Here is a 19,271-nt window from a genome sequence, read left to right as displayed (position 1 = left end):
GACAGGGAGGGAAAGACAGAGAGACAGGGAGGGATAGACGGAGATACAGGGAGGGATAGACGGAGATACAGGGAGGGATAGACGGAGAAACAGGGAGGGATAGACGGAGAGACAGGGAGGGATAGACGGAGAGACAGGGAGGGATAGACGGGGAGACAGGGAGGGATAGACGGAGAGACAGGAGGGATAGACAAAGAGACAGAGGGATAGACAGAGAGACAGGAGGGATAGACGGAGAGACGGGGAGGGATAGATGGAGAGACGGGGAGGGATAGATGGAGAGACGGGGATGGATAGATGGAGAGAGAGGAGGGATAGACAGAGAGACAGGGAGGGAAAGACTAAGAGACAGGGAGGGATAAACGGAGAGACAGGGAGGGATAGACAGAGAGATGGAGAGAGAGGGAGGGATAGACGAAGAGACAGGGAGGGATAGACGAAGAGACAGGGAGGGATAGACGGAGAGACAGGGAGGGATAGACGGAGAGACAGGGAGGGATAGGCAGAGAGACAGGGAGGGATAGACAGAGAGACAGGAGGGATAGACAGAGAGACAGGGAGGGATAGACAGAGAGACAGGGAGGGATAGACGGAGAGACAGGGAGGGATAGACGGAGATACAGTGAGGGATAGACGGAGAGACTATGAGGGATAGACGGGGAGACAGGGAGGGATAGACGGAGAGACAGAGAGGGCTAGACGGAGAGACAGGGAGGGATAGACGGAAAGACAGGGAGGGATAGACGGAGAGACACGGAGGGATAGACGAAGATACAAGGAGGGATAGACGGAGAGACAGGGAGGGATAGACGTAGAGACAGGAGGGATAGACGGAGAGACAGGAGGGATAGATGGAGATACAGGGAGGGATAGACGGAGAGACAGGAGGGATAGACGGAGAGACAGGAGGGATAGACGGAGAGACAGGAGGGATACACGGAGAGACAGGGAGGGATAGACGGAGAGACAGGAAGGGATAGACGAAGAGATGGAGAGATAGGGAGGGATAGACAGAGAGACAGGGAGGGATAGACGGAGAGACGGGGAGGGATAGCTGGAGAGACGGGGAGAGAGGGAGGGATAGACTGAGAGACAGGAAGGATAGACAGATGGACAGGGAGGGATAGACAGAGAGACAGGGAGGGATAGACAGAGAGACAGGAGGGATAGATGGAGAGACAGGGAGGGATAGACTAATAGACAGGGAGGGATAGACGGACAGACAGGGAGGGATAGACGGAGAGAGAGGGAGGGATAGACGGAGAGACAGGGAGTGATAGACGGAGAGACAGGGAGGGATAGAAGTAGAGAGAGGGAGGAATAGACGGAGAGACAGGGAGGGATAGACGGAGAGATGGAGAGAAAGGGAGGATAGATGGAGAGACAGGGAGGGATAGACGGAGAGACAGGAGGGATAGATGGAGAGACAGGGAGGGATAGATGGAGAGACATGGAGGGATAGACGGGGAGACAGGGAGGGATAGACGGAGAGACAGGAGGGATAGACAAAGAGACAGGAGGGATAGACAGAGAGACAGGAGGGATAGACGGAGAGACGGGGAGGGATAGATGGAGAGACGGGGAGGGATAGATGGAGAGACGGGGAGGGATGGATGGAGAGAGAGGAGGGATAGACAGAGAGACAGGGAGGGAAAGACTAAGAGACAGGGAGGGATAAACGAAGAGACAGGGAGGGATAGACGGAGAGACAGGGAGGAATAGACGGAGAGACAGGGAGGGATAGACGGAGAGATGGAGAGAAAGGGAGGGATAGACGGGGAGACAGGGAGGGATAGACGGGGAGACAGGGAGGGATAGACGGAGATACATGAGGGATAGATTTAGAGACAGGAGGGATAGACAGAGAGACGGAGAGATAGGGAGGGATAGACGGAGAGACGGAGAGGGCGAAGAGAGTCGAGGACAGGATAGACAGATGGAGAGAGAGAGAGGGATAGACGGAGAGACAGGGAGGGAAAGACGGAGAGACAGGGAGGGATAGACGAGATACAGGGAGGGATAGACGGAGACACAGGGAGGGATAGACGGAGAAACAGGGAGGGATAGACGGAGAGACAGGGAGGGATAGACGGAGAGACGGTGAGGGCGAAGAGAGTCGAGGACAGGATAGACAGATGGAGAGAGAGAGAGGGATAAACGGAGAGACAGGGAGGGAAAGACAGAGAGACAGGGAGGGATAGACGGAGATACAGGGAGGGATAGACGGAGATACAGGGAGGGATAGACGGAGAAACAGGGAGGGATAGACGGAGAAACAGGGAGGGATAGACGGAGAGACAGGGAGGGATAGACGGAGAGACAGGGAGGGATAGACGGGGAGACAGGGAGGGATAGACGGAGAGACAGGAGGGATAGACAAAGAGACAGGAGGGATAGACAGAGAGACAGGAGGGATAGACAGAGAGACAGGAGGGATAGACAGAGAGACAGGAGGGATAGACGGAGAGACAGGGAGGGATAGACGGAGAGACGGGGAGGGATAGATGGAGAGACGGGGAGGGATAGATGGAGAGAGAGGAGGGATAGACAGAGAGACAGGGAGGGAAAGACTAAAAGACAGGGAGGGATAGACGGAGAGACAGGGAGGGATAGACGGAGAGACGGAGAGAGATGGAGGGATAGACGAAGAGACAGGGAGGGATAGACGGAGAGACAGGGAGGGATAGACGGAGAGACAGGGAGGGATAGACAGAGAGACAGGGAGGGATAGACGGAGAGACAGGAAGGGATAGACGGAGAGACGGAGAGGGCTAAGAGAGTCGAGGACAGGATAGACAGATGGAGAGAGAGAGAGTGACAGAGAATGAGAGAAAGATAATTAAAATGAGGGAGCATGAGAGAGAAAATGTCCAGAGGCTGGATCCATGGCCCAAATGGATCTGGCTGTTGCTCTTGTTTCTGGGCACAAAAACAGAGAAAGACCCTTTATCTGAAAACCATAATTCCTTCCTCTCTCTCTCTCTCTCTCTCTCTCTCTCTCTCTCTCTCTCTCTCTCTGTACTCTCTGCCTTTATCCCACTCTCTCTCTTCCTCAGTATTCCCCTCCTTCCCTCTTCCTCCCTCTCTCTCTCTCTATACTCTCTGGCTTTATCCCACTCTCTCTCTTCCTCATTCTTCCCCTCCTTCCCTCTTCCTCCCTCTCTCTCTCTACTCTCCCCCTTTATCCCACTCTCTCTCTTCCTCATTCTTCCCCTCCTTCACTCTTCCTCCCTCTCTCTCTCTACTCTCCGCCTTTATCCCACTCTCTCTCTTCCTCATTCTTCCCCTCCTTCCCTCTTCCTCCCTCTCTCTCTCTACTCTCGCCCTTTATCCAACTCTCTCTCTTCCTCATTCTTCCCCTCCTTCCCTCTTCCTCCCTCTCTCTCTCTACTCTCCCCCTTTATCCCACTCTCTCTCTTCCTCATTGTTCCCCTCCTTCCCTTTTCCTCCCTCTCTATACTCTCCCCCTTTATCCCTCTCTCTCTCTTCCTCATTCTTCCCCTCATTCCCTCTTCCTCCCTCTCTATACTCTCCCCCTTTATACCACTCTCTCTCTTCCTCATTCTTCCCCTCCTTCCCTTTTCCTCCCTCTCTATACTCTCCCCCTTTATCCCTCTCTCTCTCTTCCTCATTCTTCCCCTCATTCCCTCTTCCTCCCTCTCTATACTCTCCCCCTTTATACCACTCTCTCTCTTCCTCATTCTTCCCCTCCTTCCCTCTTCCTCCCTCTCTCTACTCTCTCCCTTTATCCCACTCTCTCTCTTCCTCATTCTTCCTCTCCTTCCTTCTTCCTCCCTCTCTCTCTCTATGCCTCTCTCTACTCTCCCCCTTTATCCCACTCTCTCTCTTCCTCATTCTTCCCCTCCTTCCCTCTTCCTCCCTCTCTATACTCTCCCCCTTTATCCCACTCTCTCTCTTCCTCATTCTTCCCCTCCTTCCCTCTTCCTCCCTCTCTCTCTATATGCCTCTCTCAGACTGTTGGCGGTCTTGGCTTCCCTCATCACTGCCTTTGGTCTGCTCCTCTCTCCATTCCATAGGGTCACATCAATAATTAATACACACACACACACACACACACACACACACACACACACACACACACACACACACACACACACACACACACACACACACACACACTCTGCCCACAGGGAACATTGTTACTCCCAGAGGAAAGCCGATGCAGTGAGACGAAGCCTTTTTGTCACACTTTTGTGTCTACGTGTGTTTGTGTGTGTGTGTGTGAGTATATCTGCATGTGTGTGTGTTGCGTGCCAGGTTACACTCCTGCTTGCCTGTGGTGTTGGATGACAAGGCTGCTGTTTAAGCTCAAACCATGGTGGTCACCCTCTGAGGCAGATATGGCATAATGTGTGTGCGCACGCGCGTGTGTGTGTGTGTCTGTGTTGGCTAATGAAGGTGTCTTGAAAGGTTTCACATCTCTTGTTGTCCTGCTGGAAACCCTCCCCTCTACATCATTGTATAATAGTTCCACGTTGTCACAATGAGCCAGCTCTACATATCAGCATTACTATAAGAATAGAAGGAAAAACTGAGGGAGTGAGAGAGGAATAGAAAGAATGGGATGGGGGGGTGGGGGGGGGGGTAGAGAAAGAGAAAGAGAGGAGAGAAAAGACAGCAGTATAAAAACCTGTCCGTTCTCTAGTCGAGGAACAATTGAGTCCTGGACAAATATACTTAACTCTGTACAGAATAATCTTGGCTAAAGCCCAACACAGACAAATAAACAATTCATAAAGCCCATCTCTCTCTCTCTCTCTCTCTCTCTCTCTCTCTCTCTCTCTCTCTCTCTCTCTCTCTCTCTCTCTCTCTCTCTCTCTCTCTCTCTCTCTCTCTCTCTCTCTCTCTCTCTCTCTCTCTCTCTCTCTCTCTCTCTCTCTCTCTCTCTCCTTCATTATGCCTCTCCTGTGGACCACTGGAAAGAATGCAAATGGTTCTTAAGCAACCCCTCAGACAGCCAGCACACACATTTCAGAGTGGTGACCCCTCATTCACCTCCTGGTCACGGAGAGCCTAATTGGACTGTGTTTGGATATATCTAGGACAGGAGGGGACAAACACACAGTGTGGCATATATCACAGGAGTGGGTTGGAACTGCTAGGGTTGAAAATGGACTGGGTTCTGCTGTACCTAAACCATGTTACAGTACCAGAAGATTGCCCAGCAGCTTTTAAATGGATCCGTATTCCTTATTAAGTGCACTCTGCGGGCCCTGGTCCCTATGTAGGGAAAAGGTTGCCATTTGGGAACCATGTTACAGTACCAGAAGATTGCCCAGCAGCTTTTAAATGGATCCGTATTCCTTATTAAGTGCACTCTGCGGGCCCTGGTCCCTATGTAGGGAAAAGGTTGCCATTTGGGATGCAGGCCCATTAGTAGCTGTCAGAGATGGGCTGAGACCCGGCAGGGCTGAGGAACACAGGTGGATTCTTTAAAAAAAATATATATATATTTTTAATTTTACCCCTTTTCTCCCCAATTTCATGGTATCCAATTGTTTTAGTAGCTACTATCTTGTCTCATCACTACAACTCTCGGGAGAGACGAAGGTTGAAAGTCATGCGTCCTCCGATACACAACGCAACCAAGACGCACTGCTTCTTAAGACAGCGCGCATCCAACCCGGAAGCCAGCCGCACCAATGTGCCGGAGGAAACACCGTGCACCTGGCAACCTTTGTTAACGTGCACTGCGCCCGCTACAAATATACTGTACACAGGAGTCACTGGTGCGCGATGAGACAAGGATATCCCTACCGGGCAAACCCTCCCTAACCCAGACAATGCTAGGCCAATTGTGCGTCGCCCCACGGACCTCCCGGTCATGGCCGGTTCTGACAGAGCCTGGGCGCGAACCCAGGGTCTCTGGTGGAACAGCTGGCGCTGCAGTACAGCGCCCTTAACCACTGTGCCACCCTGAATCCTTAATGCTGGATGTTATCACTGGTGGCCAAACATCCTCCTGGACAGCTCCCCTCCGCAGGGTTTTGTTCCAGCCCTAATCTAACACACCTGATTCTCCTAATCAGCTGCTCCCTGGGACCTTGCGTGTGTAGGGCTGGAGTAAAAGCCTGCAGAGTAGGCTTAGCCACCAATGTAATACATGTTGAGTGCTGCTGTTATGTAACCTGTCTTACTAGCTCTAGTACTGAGAGTGACAAGAAGCCACACATTCATTTGGAACCGAATTTAGTTCCGAGGCCCTCCGACACACACACACACCGCTTCCCTCGATGGCGCCTCAGAATTAGGACAGATGGTGAAAGTCATCCAGTATAGTATTTTAAGAAAGGCAGAAGTGAGTGTGTGTGTGTGTTTTGACAGATGATGGGTCTTCTGAGGAGATACCGTATTTAAGTGCTCGTTTGGGTCCAAGCGGAAACCACACACACGAACACAAACACTGCGCTGGTCTCTGAAGGGCAGTTGAGGTTGCTCAGTCAGATCCGGACACCTGATGAGACCTTCTATTAGACAGTACTGTTGGAGGATGCTCAGCTCTCCACTATGTTGGATGCCTCATTGAGAGGGGTGGGAGAAGAAATGGAGACTGACAGAAAGCGAGAGAAAGAAAGAGACCCTGCTAGCTCCATCTGCTCCTCCTCTCCTCCCTCTTCACTCCATCCCTGTGACTTTTAATTACCTCAGCTGTCACTCCACCCCCAGGTGATAACGAGGTGTGGTGTTCGTCACACCCCTGTACCCAACACACACACACACACACACACCCTGTCCCAACCCACACACCTCGTCCTGATACACAACCTGTCTCCAACATCTACACACACCCTGTCCCCAACCGACACACACACACCCTGTCCCAACCCACACACCTCGTCCTGATACACAACCTGTCTCCAACATCTACACACACCCTGTCCCCAACCGACACACACACACCCTGTCCCAACCCACACACCTCGTCCTGATACACAACCTGTCTCCAACATCTACACACACCCTGTCCTCAACCGACACACACACACCCTGTCCACAACCGACACACACACACCCTGTCCACAACCGACACACACACACCCTGTCCACAACCGACACACACACACCCCGTCCCCAACCGACACACACACACCCTGTCCCCAACCGACACACACACGCATGCATCCCCGATGGCAATGAACACACTCGAACACACTCTCTCACGTACACACACACACACCCATGAACCATTGACTTCCGGCCACCCACCCCATTTCACCTCACACCCTCCTGCTCCACCCCACCTTTTTATAAAACACCTAGAAACCATCCGAGTTAAGAGAGAGATGACAGCTTTAATCAAAGGACCTCGGGGCCTATGGCTTACAGGGGGACAGCAGACCACACATACTCTCGCTCCCCTTCTCACACACACACACACACACACACACACACACACACACACTCTCTCTCTCTCTCTCTCTCTCTCTCTCTCTCTCTCTCTCTCTCTCACACACACAGTACACAGTACACAATCTCTCTCTCACACTCACGCGTGCGGCAGACTGTCCCTTCCTAAGTGGGTCAGCAGCGGGGAGGAGACGGGCTGCAGAGCGAAGCGTCTTTAGCCATCTGGCAAAACACTCTTCCTGGAAGGTCACCTTGGGGTGTGTGGTCTGATCAGGGCAGAGGTCACCTTAGGCTCCCGTATGAATGTGACACACACACCTTAGAAAAGGTGGTCCAATCAGAGCAGACACCACTTCAAGCTCGGTTAGCGAAAGAGTAAGGGGAGACGAATTAGAATAGAACTGCCCTGTCCCAGGTAATGAAGACCTGCCTTCAGCTTCACTTCACAAGTTACATGAAATCATCTCATCTTCACGTATTTATGTGTCTAGTAGGTAGAGGGTGTGTTTGTTTTTAAACCAACGTGTGATGCATGATGATAAGATAAGTATACGAAACATCAAGAACACCTGCTCTTTCCGTGACATAGACTGACCAGGTGAATCCAGGTGAAAGCTATGATCCCTTATTGATGTTACTTGTTAAATCCACTTCAATCAGTGTAGATGAAGGGGAGGAGACGGGTTAAAGAAGGATTTTGAAGCCTTGAGAGAATCGGGACATGGATTGTTCACGTGTGCCATGCAGAGGGTGAGTGGGCAAGACAAAAAACAGGGTGTGGTAGTAGGTGCCGGGGCAGCAGCTTAAGTGTGTCAAGAACTACAACACTGCTGGGTTTTTCACGCTCAACAGTTTCCCGTGCGTATCAAGAATGGTCCACCACCCAAACGACATCCAGCCAACTTGACGCACTGTGGGAAGCACTGAAGTCAACATGGGCCAGCATCCCTGTTGAGCGCTTTCGACACGTTGCAGAGTCCTGTTGAGGCTGTTCTGATATTGCAAGGTGTTCCTAATGTTTGGTATACTCGGTGCACTACATTTAGGACTGATGAAAAGTAGTGCTCTATGTAGGGGATAGGGTGCCATTTAGGACTGATGAAAAGTAGTGCTCTATGTAGGGGATAGGGTGCCATTTAGGACGTAGATGACTAAATGTATTATTTCCATGGTACAGAGGCAGGTTCTGTCATCAGGCAGGTTCTGTCACTGAGAACAGCTTGTCCTACGTGAGGAGGAGTGGAATCAGAAAGATGTGTCAGTCTGTTTGGATCAGGTGGAGACTTAATGGAGGGAAAGTCAAGTGCAAAGGAAATGACTGAATGTCTGGAAGGACAAGTGGTTCCTCCTTGTTCCTGAAGAGTCCGTGGAGGAGTAATCACCTCTCACTCACCTCACCTGTCCTCTAGTCTATGTGATTGACTTCATTCCTCTCTCCTCCATACAGCCCTCTCTCCTTTCCTCACTCCAATTCCTAGTTGGATTGTCTTCATCCATCTCTCCTCCTCTATCCAGTCCTCCAGTGGGATAGTCTTCATCCATCTCTCCTCCTCTATCCAGTCTTCCAGTGGGATAGTCTTCATCCATCTCTCCTCCTCTATCCAGTCCTCCAGTGGGATAGTCTTCATCCATCTCTCCTCCTCTATCCAGTCCTCCAGTGGGATAGTCTTCATCCATCTCTCCTCCTCTATCCAGTCCTCCAGTGGGATAGTCTTCATCCCTCTCCTCTCCCCAGTCCTCCAGTGGGATAGTCTTCATCCCTCTCTCCTCCTCTCCCCAGTCCTCCAGTGGGATAGTCATCATCCCTCTCTCCTCCTCTCCCCAGTCCTCCAGTGGGATAGTCTTCATCCCTCTCTCCTCCTCTCCCCAGTCCTCCAGTGGGATAGTCATCATCCCTCTCTCCTCCTCTCCCCAGTCCTCCAGTGGGATAGTCTTCATCCCTCTCTCCTCCTCTCTCCAGTCCTCCAGTGGGATAGTCTTCATCCCTCTCTCCTCCTCTCTCCAGTCCTCCAGTGGGATAGTCTTCATCCCTCTCTCCTCCTCTCCCCAGTCCTCCAGTGGGATAGTCTTCATCCGTCTCTGCCTGTGTCTCACACAAGTGTCTCTTAACACCTGGAGGCTTCTCTGTACACACATGTTTGGATTTGAACAGCCCCACTCTCAAGAATGACTCCTTGGATTGGAGTGGGACTGAGGTTAATTAATATTGGATCACTTCACTGTAGTTTGATTGTGTATAAAAGGTGTATTACCCACAAAGAAAGCAATAGTCCTGACCATTAGCCCACAAGCCATTTGGCGATACATTAATCGTAGGGTTGTTTTGATGAGTAAGTAATCCTACAAAGATCGTGTGTTTTTTTTGGCGCGAGTCTACCGCTGTAAGATCAGAGAGTTATTCAAATCAGCCTTTTTTTCCCATCTCATGTAATGCGACGAGCCTCAGTTGAGCGCTTAGATTCTGACATGGTCCTAATTCAAATGTGTTCTTAATTGGCTCACCTGTATAAATAAAAGGTCAACATTTTTACAAGGACCATGTATTTGAAAATACAAAATGTCAAGGAAACAGTTAGTTGAATCCAAATATATGATCATTAGCACATGGCTTGGATAGCTGTTAGATATTAATCTTAATATAGCCTATAGCCTACAATGAAATACATTAGAGACAAAGAATCACTTCAACATTAGTGTAGACAACTTTTGCAGCTTCAAAATGAGTAACTGATACACTGCGTGTACCAAACAATAGGAACACCTTTCTAATGTTGAGTTGCACCCCCCCCCCCCCCCCAGAACAGCCTCAGTTCGTTGGGGCATGGACTTTACAAAGTGTTGCAAGTGATCCACAGCTGTATCATGATGACTCCAATGCTTCCCCCAGTATGTGGACACCCTTTCCAATGAGTGGTTTCTGCTATTCCCTGCTATTTCATCCACACCCGTTGCCGACAGGTGTATAAGATCGAGCACACAGCCACGCACTCTCCATAGACAAACATTGGCAGTAGAAATGGCCTTACTGAAGAGCTCAGTGACTTTCAACGTGGCACCGTCATAGGATGCCACCTTTCCAACAAGTCAGTTTGTCAAATTTCTGCCCTGCTAGAGCTGACCCGGTCAACTGTAAGTGCTGTTATTGTGAAGTGAAAATTTCTAGGAGCAACAACGGCTCAGCCGTGAAGTGGTAGGCCACACAAGCTCACAGAACGGGACCGGCGAGTGCTGAAGCGTGTATCGCGGAAAGATCGCCTGTCCTTGGTTGTAACCTTCACTACCGAGTTCCAAACTGCCTCTGGAAGCAACGTCAGCACAACAACTGTTCGTTGGGAGTTTAATGAAATGGGTTAACATTGCTGAGCAGCCACACACAAGCCTAAGATCACCATGCGCAATGCCATGCGTTGGCTGGAAACGCGTTCTCTGTAGTGATGAATCACACTTCACCATCTGGTAGTCCGACGGACAAATCTGGGTTTGGTTGATGCAAGTAGAAAGCTACCTGTCCCAATGCATAGTGCCAACTGTAAAGTTCGGTGGAGGGGGAAAAATGGCCTGGGGCTGTTTATCATGGTTCGGGCTAGGCCCCTTAGTTCCAGTGAAGGGAAATCTTAACGCTACAGCATAGAATAACATTTTACACGATTCTGTGCTTCCAACTTTGTGGCGATAGTTTGGGGAAGGCCCTTTCCTGTTTCAGCATGATAATGCCCCCGTGCACAAAGCGCGGTCCATACAGAAATGGTTTGTTGAGATCGTTGTGGAAGAACTTGACTGGCCTGCACAGAGCCCTGACCTCAACCCCATTGAATACATTTGGGATTAATTGGAATGCCGACTGCGAGCCATGCCTAATCGCTCCAACCTCACTAATACGCTTGTTGCAGATTTGAATTAAGTCCCCACTGCAATGTTCCAACATCTAGTGGAAAGCGTTCCCAGAAGAGTGGAGGCTGTTATAGCAGTAAAGGGGGGACCAACTCCATATTAACGCCCATGATTTTAGACGAGTAGGTGTCCATATACTTTTGATCATATAGTTTATATAAAACACAGGAAAATCATGCTTTTGACGGCACTGGGCCATTAAGAACATAATTTCCAACCAAAGAAGTAGCAAAGATGGTACTATGACCTTGTCTGAATCCTGACTGGTGTACATATAGAATACATTTCGTAGTTTAAAAGGATCTAAGTTGAGTTGGCAAGAGAGTTTGGAAATGGGGCGATAATTATTTAGGTCACACGGGTCACCAACATTGTGAAGGGGAAGTATATTGGCTGCCTTCCAGACCCTCGGGATGGTACCAGAAATAATTCTAAGGTTAAAGCTGCAATATGTGACGTAGAAATGTTAGTAATAGATCTGTCATTCTCATTGAAAGCAAGTCTAAGACGTGGTGGATATGTTCTATGTGCTCTATTTCTATGGTACCCGTTCTTAAGTTTCGTTTTTGTGACTTTTACTTAAGGTTTTCTACACCAGCTTCAAAAAGCTGAAAATACTATATTTTTGGTTATGGAAAATATATTTCACAGCAGTTTAGATGGTACAAAGATTCTCTACACTATACTTGCTTGTTTTGTCACATAAACTGAAATTAGGCAAACGATTACAATTTTAGCAACCAGAAAATGGCGGAGCGATTTCTGCATAGTGCACCCTTAAAAATGTGTTAACGGTTCTGTAATCAGATGAGCAGAAAGCTGCAGCGAGAAAGGACCAGGCAAATCAGCCCCAGTGGATTCTTTTTTTACATCAACGTGGCGCAAGGCCTCCAGCACATCACAGGTAGAAAGTTGTTGAAATGAAAACAAAGAAGAAGTTGACGGAACTTCCATAGAGCCAACTGGAGGCTGGAAGAGGGGCAGGCAGTCGACTATCTCACCAGGGTCAATTAAACCACCATTTCATTCAAATAAAAAGCCTGCCGAGATAAAGGCTTTATTTCTCATTTTACTCAATAATGATGTCAGTCTGACACAACTTGCTTATGCAGGAAAGGAATTTCCTCTCCTCTGTGCGTTAACTGATTTCCAAAATTTAGACAGATCACCAGCAGAGTCTGAGATAGATTTGGCTTTCTTGATTGAGGAAGTGCATCTATTTCTTAATTGCCTGAAAAGCTGCCAATCAGCTACAGAGTCAGGTGGTAAATCCCAGATAAATGTGTATTTTGGTTTATGGACACGTGTAAATACCAGAAGTGGTATTTAGAGAACGTGAAGCCACCTCTCCCAATTTTTTTCAGTCTGTTACACTTGAAGATTTTGTTATCAGCAATGTCAATGTCCTTATCCAGGATCGAGCCGTTTAGCCAAGTCTCTGTGAGGACCATAATATCCGAGCTCGTGTTTGAAAACAGGGGGGGTATCCATATTTGTGGTATTTGAAAAAAAAAAGGCACTGGACAAACTTACCACAGTGGGCTTCCGAATTGGGCTAATTGTAACAGAGCTAACATATTATCTATCACTAACAACACCATTGTGAATATGGATGTTTGTAGCAGTACGATGATAACTCTCTGAAATAGTGGGAATGGGGAGAATTACCTGAGCAGGGGTTGGGCTGTTTTCTTAGGCTCTTAGATTGTGATGTGGTTCATCTTTGCTGCTCTCCTTTAATTATGGCCCTCCCCTGGGACGCAGCAGGGTAGTTAAACAGAGAAATCAGCATTAAAGCAATTATTGGATCAGAATGAATACAATCCTGTCATCTGTAATCATTAGCGGCGGCTATGCCTGGGAGAAAACAGACTGTATCCTTCTCTCTCTCTCTCCGACTTCCCCGTCTGTCTGTCAGAAGGCAGGGAGCTCAGTAACGTTATTACTAATTGATGTAGAGAAAATGTAACAACAGAAAACCTGTTGACCGGTAACATCAACTCAGCCGGTCCATATCAGTCATCACTAGTCAATGCCACCATATTCTTTTCTCCTCTTCAGTTACACAGTACCAGGGGTAGCAAGGACAAGTTCAGTATATAATGATGTAGGCCCCCTCTGTTGGTTCTGTAGACCCATACCGTTTGTCCTCTCCCTGTTGCTGCTTATAGACCCATTCTCTGTCCTCTCTCCTTCCTGTAGCTGCAGAGAGGTGGACTAGGAGTACAAGGACAAGTTCAGTATATAATGATGTAGGCCCACTCTGTTGGTTCTGTAGACCCATACCGTTTGTCCTCTCCCTGTTGCTGCTTATAGACCCATTATCTGTCCTCTCTCCTTCCTGTAGCTGCAGAGAGGTGGACTAGGAGTACAAGGACAAGTTCAGAATATAATGATGTAGGCCCACTCTGTTGGTTCTGTAGACCCGTTCTCTGTCCTCTCTCCTTCCTGTAGCTGCAGAGAGGTGGACCAGGACCAGTTCTCTTTGTAGCTGTAGTTCTCTTGCTACGGTTTGTTCTGTGGTTCTATTTGGTTCTGTTGTAGAACCATACTTTGTTCTCTTCTCTCCCAATAGCTGCAGACCGAGCTGGACCAGGAGTACCAGGACAAGTTCAGACGGTTGCCCCTAGAGATCCAGGAGTTTGTCCAGGACAGCAGCAAGGCCAAGCTTAGCGACGACAGTACCCATGGCAACCTGTCTGTCTCCTCGACGACCGAGAGGCTCAACCACAAAGCGTCCCAGTCAGAGGATGATACAGAAGACTCGTCGGAAAGAGTGTTTGACACACCCCTTTAAGACAAATCTGAAATGACACCCTTTTCCCTATATAGTGCAGTACTTTTGGCCGGAGCCTCATATAAAGACTGTCCAAAAGTAGTGCACTATATAGGAAATAGGCTTTAGAGACGAAACCTCATTAGAGACTAAACCCTCCCCTTCCTCTGAATTGGACAGTTCTGGTTGGTCGTTCGAGGTGAAAATTGCCATTCTAGGGACAGATTACCCTGCGCTAACTCCTGACCTGAACCAGTATGGGGGTTAAACAATATCTGACCATGGACCAGTAATAGGGAGTACCTACTCTGTAGTTCTATTCAGATATGTAAATACTTGTTTTGTATTTGTGTGTTTTTGTTGTTTTGCTCCGGGGCGGTGCAGACACAGGATACGTGTATGTGTGACTCGGCACTAACTATGCGCAGGAACTAAGTTACATACTTGAACCATTGCACAGACAGAATCATTTCTTAAAAAAAAAAAAAAATGTTTTTAATGTGTTCCTACTTTTTAAAAAGGACAATGTATTAGGTCTTAGATTACGTTCTCACAATGCTGACTATAGTGTAGGTCAGTCAGCGGTGCCAATGTTTTGATTTCACTGTGCACTTAGAGAATAGTTATGAGTATCATTGATTTGACATTGGTTAAGACCAGGGCAATGTTGAATTTGTAACGTACAATGGCACTGCAATGTAAAGTGATTGCATTGCAAGCCCCAAATAAAGTCCAGGCATAGCAAGTCAATTTCAACTTCCTGTCCAACCACTGTGGACACAGCCTTCATTTTCTTTATTGAAAAGTACGAATCGCTCCTAATTTATATTTTGCACTGAAGGCTTTCTACAGAACTAACTCTTCTGTTCTATCGTCGCCACCAAGCACTGGAGGCTTGCTGGTTCTATTTCGTCCTCACAAAAGTAAGCCTACTCTGTGTTGCTGCTACCTTGTTTTAATACTATTTTGCTTTGTAAGATATATTGGCCTGGTCGAGACGTACTTATTTTATCGTTTTGATTTTCTCATTTTTGTAATGCTTTTGACACGTTAGCGTTTAGATTGTTTATGGTTAATCCTGCCGTGGAGGGGTGGGGGGGTGCGGAGGGAGGGGAAATGGATGGGAGGGGCTGAGGGATGGAAGGAGGGTGATGAGCGATGGAGGGAGGGTGATCTGGGATGGAGGGAGGGTGATGAGGGATGGAGGGAGGGTGATGAGGGATGGATGGGAGGGTGATGAGGGAGAGTAAATCACGTATCTGCATGCCGTTGAACTATTGTAAATGTTACTGTAGCAGAGAAGACGTAACGTAAATGTAAAATGTACATTTCTCTGTCCTCTTGTACAGGCGATCACTAACCTGACCTTAATGATTTGAAATCAAACTGAAACTGCAACTATGACATTGTTTGTACAGTACTAGTGATGAACTACTTGTGTTGGTATGGGATGAAATGAAAAAAAAGACTATATCACTGCCCCTTACCAAAAACTGAAATTGTTAACACACGCACACACACACACACACATTTGACCCATTAACATAAGACACTAAAATGATGTCCCAGGCTTTTTCAACATTTAAACCCTAAATGTAGTTTTATGATCAATACATGTCCCAAATGTTTATTCAATGGTTTTCCTTTGGTAATATAATGTAAGTACTTACTGCCCAAGACAGTCATCACAGATAATGTTTGCAACATGGTAGATTTGAACTATTTCTAAAGCCAAACCTTTGGTCATTTTATGTCCATGTAAAATATTGAGTGCACCGCCCCTAACAGGATCTTGTACACTATTGGTCCATTCATCCTATGATATGTGACATCATACTAAATTAAAATGTCAGTCAAAGACCCTGGACAGGGCCATACACACACCACATTGATGTGTCATGTCTGCTGTCGGCATACTTATTTCAATTGATTAACTTGAACCAGTTTAAAGTGAAGGATCACATTATAACGTGTAAACGAGTATAACTTGGTTTCTATAAAATACGGTTCTTATTGATGTGAGAGTCCTGTGCCTTTTGAATAGGTTTGCCTTGTTTTGATGTCGAATGTGTGAAATGCATCTTTGTGTAAATTGCCATTGTATTATACGAAGCTGTCTGTTATTGGATAGACCGTGTGCACTTTCAGTACGGTACCACTACTGAGTTAAAAACACTTGTGATGATGAGGAGTATTTTGAGAAGTGGCTCCTTAAAAAGACAATAATTATAGACATGTATTTTTATTTTGTCTTGAACCACTTGTTTCTGTTCATCAACCTAAGTGTATGCATTTTGTTGTTGTAAATGTGTGTATGCCGTAAAGGGAAAACATTGAGATGATGATGATGATCATAGTATAGAAGTGTAAAGGGAATCTGCTTGTGATTAATAAATGTGGCTATTGTACATTGCTGAAGTGAACACTTGTCTTTGTTGATTTGTAGTTCCCAGTAATACTATGAGAGATGTTTTACCTCCTATGCAGGTAAAGCAGGTTCACTGTGATGCTAACAGCTTCACTTCCTCCACTGTCCCTGTCCCCTTACTAGGCTCACCTTATTGTTCTGGATCCTTTCCAAGAACATCCACTAAGTCAGGGTCACATTGAGTGCACAACACTTTTGTGTCAAGTTGACTGGATGTCCTATGGGTGGTTCATTCTTGACACACGCCGGAAGCTGTGGAGCATGAAAAACCCAGCAGCTTTGCAGTTCTTGACACAAACCGGTGCGCCTGGCACCTACGACCATACCCCGTTCAAAGGCACTTAAATATTTTGTCTTTCCCATTCACTCTCTGAATGGCACACATACACAATCCATGTCTCTATTGTCTCACGGCTTAAAAATCCTTCTTTAACCCGTCTCCTCCCCTTCATCTACACTAATTGAAGTGGATTTAACAAGTGACATCAATAAGGGATCAAAGCTTTCACCTGGATTCATCTGGTCAGTCTATGTCATGGAAAGAGCAGATGTTCCTAATGTTTTGTACACTCTGCGTATTCCGTGGAGTATGTTTCTACATACTGAAGAGGTAGTGTCTGTGCGTATGTGCGTGTGTGTGTTGTGTGTGTGTGTGTGTACTGAAATGGCAGACAATGGACTTCCAAGAATGTCACTATTGTGGTCTGTAAGAGGTTTAAGGATAGTAAAGTATATCAACAGTGCAAAGCCACACTTGCAATCACATTAAAAACATTATCTTAAGACCTAAAACCTCAACTGGAGTTGTGTATAAAGGGTGTGACCATTGAGCAAGTTGAGGAAGCCAGTATAACATTGGGATGGTCAATTATCATGGTCAAGTCATATTGAGTTGTTGTGAAGATGGGGATGGGTATGTCTGTTATAAAAAGATGTTCTGCGTTTTTGACACGAAAATATACTGGTCTTGTCCCAAGTTGATTACTGTGCAGTGAGATGGTGTAGCAAAGAAAGTCCTAGCAAAGCTTCAGCTGGTTCAAAACAGAGCAGCAGTCCTTGCCCTTAACTGCACACACAGAACTAACATCCACAACGTGCATGCCAGTCTTCCCTTGTTGAGGATTGAAGAGAGATGAACTGCTTAACTGAAAATTCCAAGTGATCTGTATAATCAAATAGCATTCAGCTCAGGCACCCACACATACCCCACAAGACATGTCACCAGGGGTCTCTTCACAGTCTCCAAGTGTAATATGAATTCACGGCAACGCACAGTATTATACAGTGGAGTAAAGTACTTAAGCAAACTGGAACATGCTGCCGTACACGTCGATCCAGAGCGTCCCAAACGTGCTCAATCTGGTGAGTATGCAGGCCATGGAAGAACTGGGACATGGGGCCGTGCATTATCATGCTGAAACATGAGGTGATGGTGGCAGATGAATGGCATGACAATGGGCCTCAGGATCTCGTCACGGTATCTCTGTGCATTCAAATTGCCAACGATAAAACGCAATTGTGTTTGTTGTCCATAGCTTATGCCTGCACCTACCATAGCACCCCATGGGGCACTCTGTTCACAACGTTGAGGTCAGCAAACTGCTCGCCCACATGACTCCATACAGGCTGTCTGCCATCTGCCCGGTACAGTTGAAACCGGGGATCCATCGGTGAAGAGCACACTTCTCCAGTGTGCCAGTGGCCATCGAAGGTGAGCATTTGCCCACTGAAGTTGGTTATGACGCTGAACGGCAGTCAGGCCAAGACCCTGGTGAGGACGACGAGCTTGCAGATGAGCTTCCATGAGACAATTTCTTAAAATTTGTGCAGAAATTCTTTGGTTGTGCAAACTCACAGTTTCATCAGCTGTCCGGGTGGCTGGTCTCAGAAAGTCCCGGTGGTGAAGAAGCTCGATGTCTTGTGCTGGCGTGGCTACACGTGGTCTGCGGTTGAGAGGCCGGTTGGACTTACTGTACCGGTTGGACATAACAAATTCTCTAAAACAATGTTGGAGGTTGTGTGACAAAACTGCACATTTTAGAGTGGCCTTTTATTGTCCCCAGCCGAGGTGCACCTGTGTAATGATCATGCTGTTTATTCAGCTTTTTGATATGCCACACCTCTCAGGTGGATGGATTATCTTGGCAAAGGAGAAATGCTCACTAACAGGGATGTAAACAAATTTGTGCAGAACATTTTACAGAAATAAGCTTTTTTCTGCATATGAAACATTTATTTGATCTTATATTTCAGCTCAACAAACATGGGACCAACACTTTACATGTTGCGTTTAATACATTTGTCCAGTGTAGATACATGCAGCTTCTCTTCTGTCGTTATATGTTGCCCTAGAAGAAGAACGTTGTAAATCGATAGAATTAAATGAATGCTTCAGTCTAGTTCTCTCTGTCATCTCTGCTTCTTTCCAAGGAGTAGAAACGTTGTAGGGACTGTGGAGAAAGTAGAAGAAGAAATGAAAAACTGGAAAAATCTTCCGTGCAAAATGTCCAAATGACATCAGTTTGACCAGTTGCAAGGAAATAGATGGCTGTGAAAAGGATATTTTCTGTGGTTGAAATACAAATCATCTTTCATGATGCTGATAAAACACAGCACCTCTACAGATGGTCCCTAACGGGATTCTCTCAACATTCTCCGAATTTGCTGAGAGAATTAAATCCTATTTCTCCACTCCTGTTCACGATGCAATATTTAAATTCGGTGTATCATTTTACTGCAAGAAATGCTTCATTCCGCAGGGGTTAATATCAAGGCTATGCGAGAGGTTTTAGGCCTGCAGTCAGTGTC

At 47.1% G+C, this 19,271-nt stretch overlaps 1 protein-coding gene across 4 annotated transcripts in view; it reads left to right on the top strand.

The window, feature by feature from the left end:
• The window catches only part of LOC110529236 (1-phosphatidylinositol 4,5-bisphosphate phosphodiesterase beta-1), a 275,800-nt gene extending 259,345 nt beyond the window's left edge, over nt 1–16,455 (top strand). For all 4 annotated transcript variants that reach the window (XR_005052868.2, XR_016497784.1, XM_036985414.2 and 1 more), the window contains one exon: nt 13,835–16,455. Coding sequence is in view for 2 of the 4 variants with exons in the window: in XM_036985414.2 (XP_036841309.1) it covers nt 13,835–14,056 (222 nt within the window). In the remaining 2 variants the exon portion in view is untranslated. The remainder of the gene's footprint in view (nt 1–13,834) is intronic.
• Nucleotides 16,456–19,271: the final 2,816 nt, after the last annotated feature.

Source organism: Oncorhynchus mykiss, chromosome 8 (assembly GCF_057628025.1).
Source record: "Oncorhynchus mykiss isolate SJ-2025 chromosome 8, ASM5762802v1, whole genome shotgun sequence".
NCBI classification, from domain to species: domain Eukaryota; kingdom Metazoa; phylum Chordata; class Actinopteri; order Salmoniformes; family Salmonidae; genus Oncorhynchus; species Oncorhynchus mykiss.
The sequence above is the reverse complement of the archived record's forward strand: the minus strand, read 5'-3'. Positions and strand labels throughout refer to the sequence as shown.